This window comes from Typha latifolia, chromosome 8 (genome assembly GCF_019914945.1).
Source record: "Typha latifolia isolate L0001 chromosome 8, TyphaL0001v2, whole genome shotgun sequence".
Classification (NCBI taxonomy): domain Eukaryota; kingdom Viridiplantae; phylum Streptophyta; class Magnoliopsida; order Poales; family Typhaceae; genus Typha; species Typha latifolia.
The window spans coordinates 12,332,015-12,340,830 of NC_133093.1; the positions used below are offsets into that span (position 1 = coordinate 12,332,015).

At 39.2% G+C, this 8,816-nt stretch overlaps 1 protein-coding gene across 2 annotated transcripts; it reads left to right on the forward strand.

The window, feature by feature from the left end:
• Positions 1 to 623: 623 nt before the first annotated feature.
• Positions 624 to 8,545, forward strand: LOC140793811 (protein ARABIDILLO 1-like). 2 transcript variants are annotated; one of them, XM_073145521.1, is made up of 12 exons: positions 624 to 2,410; positions 2,514 to 2,672; positions 2,749 to 2,829; positions 2,934 to 3,065; positions 3,694 to 3,821; positions 4,178 to 4,265; positions 4,344 to 4,438; positions 5,215 to 5,278; positions 5,454 to 5,629; positions 6,321 to 6,542; positions 7,207 to 7,291; positions 7,922 to 8,545. In XM_073145521.1, the coding sequence occupies exons 1-12, from the start codon at positions 1,082 to 1,084 to the stop codon at positions 8,096 to 8,098; spliced, it is 2,736 nt and encodes a 911-aa protein (XP_073001622.1). In that variant the 5' UTR covers positions 624 to 1,081; the 3' UTR covers positions 8,099 to 8,545. The 2 variants fall into 2 exon arrangements, with proteins under 2 accessions (XP_073001622.1, XP_073001623.1); XM_073145522.1 differs by having other exon boundaries at positions 948 to 2,410; positions 7,210 to 7,291.
• Positions 8,546 to 8,816: the final 271 nt, after the last annotated feature.

The window sequence follows — 8,816 nt, forward strand, 5'->3', positions numbered from 1 at the left end:
CTCTTACTTGCTTTGAGGTGAATTGTCTTACATAACTAGAGATCTTGCTTGGTGCCTGATGGGGGTGGTAGATTTAAGGGTTATCAATTAATTGAAACTCATCTTTTCTATCATGCATTAATTTCGCACCAGAAAAATAATTAATGTAGGCTTAATTAATTATGAGATCTGAAATTTGGAAGGCAAATATGCAAAAAGACCCTTTGATTTTATACAGGTATGCAAATCATTCTTGCAACATAATAAATTTTGCAAGCATAATGACATTACTTACCATCTTAACACTCCAAAACACAAGTGAGCTATTTTTCTCAAGAAAGAAAGAAAGAAAAAAAAAAAAAACTAGTGAGTTATACGATGGCAAAAGCATCACTAATAAATACAAAAAAAAAAAAATTATTTAAGGACCGATGTTTGTTGCTAATCATGTAATTTGAGAGGATACCAAACATGTAGGACAGCAAACCTAGAGCAATAATTCCAAATACTTTTTCTTTTCCAATGCAATATAATTAGGCCTAAAAATTGCAATAAATCCAGACATATTCTTATATAAGCACTGTTCACAAGCAACAAAAACATTTCCTTTTAATATAAGAACCCAACCTTCCTCTCCCATTCCTAAGATATCTTCTACTCATCGTCTCCTCTCCTCCTCCTCCTCCTCCTCCTCTTCCTCCTCCTCTACCAGGAATAGGATTCGAACTTGAGAGGAAGAGATCCAAGAGGCAGCTTCATGTCTAATTATTGCCAATCACGTCTTCCACCCTAACCCTCGCTTCCTCCTTGTCTTCCCCCTTCTTGTATAAGACCGGTATTACGAACAAATCGAACTCCAATCCAATCTCTCAGCTCAAGAATAGCTCCTCCAGGTGTACACCAAGACCCTTCTGTTATCCCCAAATCCAGGAGGGAAGAAACCCTAGAAGAGGACTAGATTGGACCATAGAATGACCCCATTATTGCAAAGATCCGGGCTTCCGATGGTTTGTAGAAGCCCCTAAGCTCCGTAATTTGTAGGCTCTTCGAGCTCTTCGGTGGTTTCGTGGGGGGAGATTCCCCGGGTTAGGGTTTTGCCGAGATGAGCCGGCGGGTGAGGCGGCGCACGGTGCAATCCAAGAACAAGGAGAAGGCCATCCTTTCCAGTGTTTCGTCGGAGAACGACGTGGATTGGACCACTCTCCCGGACGACACCGTCGTCCAGCTCTTCTCCTACCTCAACTACCGTGACCGAGCCAGCCTCGGCTCTACGTGCCGGACGTGGCGTCTCCTCGGCTCCTCCCCGTGCTTGTGGACCTCCCTCGACCTTCGCGCACACAGATGCGACGCCGACACGGCAGCCGTCCTTGCCCCGCGGTGCGCGCACCTCCGCAGCCTGAGGTTTCGGGGTTCGGACTCGGCCGCCGCTGTTATCAACCTCCGGGCACGGGAGCTTAAGGAAATTACTGGGGAGTACTGCCGCGGTATCACTGATGCGATGCTGGGTGTAATCGCTGCACGTCATGAGGCCCTAGAGAGCCTGCAGATAGGACCTGATCCATGTGAAAGGATCTCCAGTGATGCCGTCCGCCATGTCGCCATGTGCTGCACCTGGCTGCAGCGGCTGCGGCTATCTGGAGTGCGTGAGATTGACGGGGAAGCCATTGGGTCACTTGCAAGGCACTGCCCACGGTTAGAGGAAGTGGCTTTCTTGGATTGCGGAAGCATCGATGAGGGTGCGCTTGGGAAGGTGGAGTCGCTCCGGCTCTTGTCGGTAGCGGGCTCACGAAATGTGAAGTGGGCTACAGCGTCTCTCAACTGGAGTAAGCTGCCAAATTTAGTTGGGCTGGATGTTTCAAGGACTGATGTATCTCCTAGCGCTGTCTCGAGGTTTATATCTCAGTCAAAGAGCTTGAAGGTGATCTGCGCTGTTAGCTGCATGTCACTCGAGGAGGAGGAGGTTCACAATCCCATGGCATTTAGAAACTCTAAGGAAAAGCTGCTGCTTACTGTTTTCACCGATATATCTAAAGGGGTTGCGTCATTGTTTACTGGATCGCCAGTGGACAAACAGGCTGTTTTTGATGAATTCAATAGGAAAAACAAGGACAAGAACCTGAATGTTATGATGACCTGGCTTGAGTGGATTCTTTCGCAGTCACTACTGCGAATGGCGGAGACTAACCCACCTGGCATGGATGACTTTTGGTTGAGGCAGGGAGCAGCTCTGTTGCTCAGCTTGGTGAAGAGCTCACAGGAAGATGTGCAGGAGAGGGCAGCTACTGCACTTGCTACATTCGTGGTTGTCGACGATGAGAATGCGAATGTGGATCCAGCAAGGTCAGAAGTTGTGATGAGGAATGGTGGGATACCTTTGCTTTTGGAACTTGCAAGGTCTTGCAGGGAGAGTGCACAGTCTGAAGCTGCAAAGGTTGGGCTCTTCTAGTACCCAGTTCAGTGGTTTTTTTTATCTTCTTTGATTTCTTCTTTGATAACATTATAATAGATGCTTATAAAGGTCCTTTGAAATTTAGGCCATTGCGAACTTGTCTGTGAATGCAAAAGTTGCAAAAGCAGTTGCTGATGAAGGAGGTATTACAATACTCACCAACCTGGCCAGGTCCATGAACAGGTTGGTTGCTGAAGAGGCTGCTGGAGGGCTGTGGAACCTTTCTGTGGGAGAAGAACACAAGGTTTTTCATTTGTAGAATGTTATACTAATGATAACTCACAGTGCTTGTGGTAATGTTTGAGTGGGTGCTTTCTCAGGCGGCTATTGCTGAGACCGGTGGAGTGAAAGCTCTAGTGGATCTCATTTTCAAATGGCGAGCTGGAGTCGATGGAGTTCTTGTATGTTCCATATTGAAATATTAGAAGTTCATCATTCTTTCTCTAGCCTGAAATGTACTATAACTTGCTAATGGTCTTCCTGATGTTGTTGCATTCTTTAACAGGAACGAGCTGCTGGGGCACTTGCAAATTTGGCTGCTGATGACAAATGTAGCTTAGAGGTTGCAATGGCTGGTGGTGTCCATGCTTTGGTAATGCTTGCTCGATCATGCAAAACTGATGGCGTCCTGGAACAGGTCTCACTTGTCTTATCTTCATAAGATTGTGCTTGTGATTCGTTTCTGTCATTATGGTAGATCATATATTTCCCAGATGTTTCTTATGATCTCATACTGTCACTCAAAAACTTATATTACACCAAGCATGTGTTACCATTCTCAGTATACCTTTGTCATATGCCTGCTAGATCAGTATAACAATTTTCATTTCCAACAGAACCATAGCACATGTCCCTAAGTGTAAGCTCAGTTTCATTGCACCAGTGTGCAACATTTAGCTATCAGGTATTATTAGATAACGTGTCATACATTTTCATTTTTCTTGTACCATTGATATATTATAACAAACATAAGCACAATTGTTATCTTGACAAACATAGGCACAATTGTTAGCTAACTTAGCTTCAAAACTATCATGATCGAGCTATCAGGCTGGCAGCAAGTGAAATGCCATGAATCTTGCTGACAATGAAGTTATTTTTAAAACTGTGTATTTTTTTTATATTCTGAATGTTGGTTTATTAGCTCTCCACTTCTATGATTATTTTGTTTGGCATTCCAGTTAAAATGCTCCTGAGCTATTTTAATTTTAAAGATTATTTTGTTGTTTATGTCTTACATTCTTACTTTCTGTTGTAATCCTCAGGCTGCTCGAGCCTTAGCCAATTTAGCAGCACATGGAGACAACAACGGTAATAATGCTGCTGTTGGCCAGGAGGCAGGTGCACTTGAGGCATTGGTCCAACTGACTTGTTCTCAAAATGAAGGTGTAAGGTAATCATTCTCTAGAATATATATTTTATCACTTGAGGCATTGGTCCAACTGACTTGTTCTCAAAATGAACTCTCTTTCCTTCTTTATTCTTAATGTCAAACAGCTTAAGCAATTTTGTTATCAGCTTGAGATTTTCTGATATTTTTTTATTCTTTGAAGAACCATGTTCTAAACTTTGAATTCCTCATTATTTTACTCTCTCCTGTAGCTTGACTTATTCTAACGTAGTTCATAGATGTACCTTACTTCTATATTTCTAGTTTCAAAATCTGTGTGAAAAATAGAATGCAACTCATTCCTTACTAGATTTGTATAACAAGTAAATCTTTCCTGCTATTTCATGCAATATAACCAGGCAAGAAGCTGCTGGTGCGCTGTGGAACTTATCTTTTGATGATAGGAACCGTGAAGCAATTGCCGCTGCTGCTGGTGTTGAAGCCTTGGTATCTAATTCTCATCTACTTCTACCTAGAAAATTTGTTCATATTACCGGTTAAGCTAATCTCGATTTCCTTATTTAGGTTGCACTTGCACAAGAATGTTCAAATTCCTCTGAAGGCCTTCAGGAGAGGGCGGCAGGTGCTTTGTGGGGATTGTCAGTGTCAGAAGCTAATAGGTAATTAGTAATTTCAATATGGACAGCCACATTGCTATTACCATCTTATGTTTATGCAAACTTATTATTCTTGTAGTTTGCAAGATCTGTCATGATTGCTATTCAATTTATGGGCATGTTTCTTTTGTGAAAGAACTTGATGGAACTTATTAGATTGGAGGCTACAATCACTTCTCTGTTCTGTTACCTGATTTCTTTATTGCTGTTATGGTGTAATCCTGAAGATATAATTTAAATATGGATAACAATTATTTCCAACTTCATAAAGCAGTAACAAATGCTGTACATTAGTGAAAAGGAAAGAAAAAAGAAGATAAATGAGGAATAATGTATAAGAAAAGAAGGGTTAGAACAATGTAGAAGATGATGGATAAAATCTCAATTTTACTCTACCTAGTTCCAAGAACTGAAAGTTCACAGCATTATTGAGTCATATTTATGACAAAGTCCTAGCAATCTTGACTTGAAGAATTCCAAGCAATCCAAGCAAGCTTGACTCCTGGACCGAGTAATTAACTTTAAGAATTATCCTACACAACTAGACATTAGACAGGATGATGATTATGCTCTTTAGTTTATAATATTTGATGTGGAAAGATTTAGTCACTTTTCTTTCCTCCTGCTGGTAGTTCCTCTTTTAGCATATAATTGTGAACTTACAGCAAAAGGATTTATGACTTAGTTCACCGCGTCAAGTATAACCTCTGCTTTTGTTGGTTAGCTGCTTTTTTTTTTGAAAGGTCTTATCACTAACTGCTGTATTTTCTGGCATTTAGCATTGCAATTGGACGAGAAGGTGGTATTGCACCTCTACTTGCATTGGCACGATCTGAGGCTGAAGTAAGTCTTAGTATTCTGTTACCCATTGCATTTTCTCAAAACACTTTCTTGCCTGAGAGATACTTCAATTCTGACTGTCTCATACAATAAACATGTTACACTTGATGACTTGGATGAGCTTTAGTTTCCACATAATGCTGGAAACTTGACAAGTTACTATTTTGGTCTTCTATAGGATGTTCATGAAACAGCTGCTGGGGCACTTTGGAATCTTGCATTTTATTCGGGTAATGCTCTTCGTATTGTTGAAGAAGGAGGAGTTCCTATTCTTGTGCACCTTTGTTCATCGTCTGGATCTAAAATGGCTCGCTTTATGGCTGCATTGGCCCTTGCTTACATGTTTGATGGAAGGTAAAATGCCACATAGATTTCTGTCATCTTTGAAATTATTTTCCTGCACTTAATGGTTGTTGACTAATTGTGGATGTCTATTTTACTGCAATCTGCATTCCATAAATGAGTCAATTCGCTCTATTCTGATGATGAGAATGTAAATGTATGATTATGATGAAAGTTGATTGATACTTCATCTATTCATTTATGTTAGAATATAAACTAGAAAACTAACTTTCTCTAATAGCTTAAAGTTTTTAGAGTAGTTAGTGAGTTAATATGGTATAAGAACAGAGGTTTTGTGTTCAAATCATGCCAGATCCATCTATCTTGTAAAAATATAAAACCTCTATCCCTTTAAGTCAAGTCTAATTTTTGGGCCTTTTAAAATGTCTTAAACCGAAAAATGAGAGAGAGTGTTAGAATATGAAACATAAAAAATCACCGTTCTTTAATAGCTCAAGCTATTAGAGTGGTTGATGAGTTAATAATTTCGATCAAATCTTGCTTATACTATATAAGCAGTTGCTGAAGTCTGTGGTGGTGCTGAACATATTTTCTGTGGAATTACTACATTAATGCTGTCAGGAGCTGCTAGTCACTATCTTGATTTTGTTGGTTATCATGCTATATAAGATTACATGGTCCTGCTTATCATCTGGTATTGATTAGTGAATCTAATTAGTTAACTTTACTTTTGTGTTCACAGAATGGATGAGGTGGCATTGGTTGGGTCATCCTCTGAGGGTTCTTCGAAGAGTGTTAACTTTGACGGGGCTAGAAGGATGGCATTGAAGCATATAGAAGCTTTTGTGATGACATTTTCTAATCCACAAGTCTTCTCTATGGCTGCTGCATCCTCAGCTCCGGCAGCTTTGTCACAAGTTGCTGAAGCAGTATTCATACAAGAAGCAGGGCATCTGAGATGCAGGTTTCATATCAATTTACTGAAGTTTTTTATGTGTTTATAAGTTAGTGGCATCCAGTTCAAATACTGATGGGTCAACATTTGCTGACTGGCTTATTAATGTTCAAACTCTTATTATTAATATATATACAAGAGGGAGAGAATTGGATAGAGGACTTTATGTGGAAGTAGGTGAAAAATTATATGCCAGGTACTAGATCAGTAGAGGAACATGCCTGTGGCAAGGAAAGCTGAATTGGCAGAAGGATTCCTATAGCCAGTAAGCCAGAACTGAACAGATTTTCGACAAGACAAGGCTCCCTGGCAGAAAGCTTTCTACCTATATATTTGACTTTGACAGAAAATAGGGAATCCCTTTTTGGATTTTCCAATGGTTCATAATCAGTAGTCAGTATTGTGAAAATTAGACGTCGTAATGCTAGTGTGCCTTTTTCTCCTTTTTCTTAGACGTCTAATAATTAAGCACTTGCTTATTATGTGCTCTGCCTTGCGCAACTATGAACTTAGTCTCTCGTTAAGGTGGTACAATTTATCCACAGTGCATTGTCTCTCGTTAATTGTCGTATGATTTACTTTCTTTTTTCATTCAGCAACTATGCTACAAAAAGATAAATAAAAATGAAAAACATACATCAAATATTGAAAATTTATTTGAACCTATTTTCAGTAGTGCTGAGATTGGGAGGTTTGTTGCCATGATTCGGAACCCTTCATCAATTCTTCGTGCTTGTGCAGCATTTGCTCTTCTTCAGGTAGGCAATTTCCTATATATATTTCCTTATTCCTTGATGTTTGTAGCATCTTGTGTTTTTGATAGTTCTAGCAGATTAGAAAATTCCATTTAATTAATCATATATAGATGAGATGTTATGGTTCTATTGAACCTTAAATTTCTGATCCTGTGGATACTTGTTTCTCCTGTGCTTAGCTTTCTTTAGTGGGAATTTTGAATCTCTCATTTAGTGATATTGTTCTCTCAATTTTAGATATTGAACTTAGTTGTCCATCCTGTTATATTTGCTGTCAGATTTATGTATTTGAGAATATCAGAATCGGTTAAACTTAGCTTTACCTCTGCTCAAACATGTCTAAGTATTCTGTGCTTATTTAAGATGTAGCTCTCTTTATAAGATCTGAATTCCAAGTTACTGGTGCAGGTAAACTATGTAATACTCTTTGTTACTGCTGTTAAGATAGTCCTGGATATAAGATTTACTGGTTCAGTTGTCTTTTCAGTCTCTAAACTCTTGAACTCATCTTTTTCCTTTTTCCTGGAAGTTTATCTTTAAATTGCTGGCATGCTCAGTGAGGTCTACCTCTAGTTATATTTCATCTTAGGATTGCACCGGTGCTCCTATTAAATATTTGTCTAATGGATGCAGTTCACCATTCCTGGAGGTAGGCATGCAACGCACCATGCAGGCCTCTTGCAGAAAGCTGGCGCTGCACGTGTCCTTCGTGCAGCTGCTGCAGCTGCAACAGCTCCTATTGAGGCCAAAATCTTTGCAAAGATAGTACTCAGGAATCTTGAACACCACCAGCTAGAAGCTCCAATATAAATCTTGGCGGGCCATAACATTTCCCTTTTCACACTTGCATCACACTTCAGAATGCTTACTTCCTTCCTTGCGCCAGCCAGAAATGATGCGTAAAGTTGTATCCTGCTCTATAAAATGCGGAAATTCTTGGCTGTTGAAGCTTGCTGGTCTCACATTTACATAACCAGTCGACATTCCAAGAAGTAGGCCCTGGAGATAAAAGGATTAGATAGGAGCTCTCCTGTTCCATGTCTATTAGGCACTTGTTGAGTTGATTTGACTTGTCTATTATATATAGGGTGTGGATCTAATTTTTCTTTTCTAATTTATATGAGATGTAGAAGAAGGTGCTTATTGTTAAAAAAAAAAAGCATATATAAAATTTAAACTTGTATCTGAAATTCATGACAATTTGTTTGTTAGACTATGATAACTATACAGACTTTGATTTATTGGTTGCGTGCTCTATTCACAAATCTTAACTGTAAATATTTCATGTTTCTTTTGTAAAAAGTTATTTTGATTGGTTTGCCAACTTCTCTTGCGATTGTTTGTTTCTTTGTTTCAAGCAGTGTGCATGAAAAGAAGAAAGACTAGAAGGAACTGAAGCGCGAAAACAGATTGGATAATGCTAAACACATTATGATTTATATTTTTAATTCAAATATAAATTTAGATATAAATATATAAATATTAGATGACTTTTTTAAATTATATTCTAAATAAATAATAAATAAGT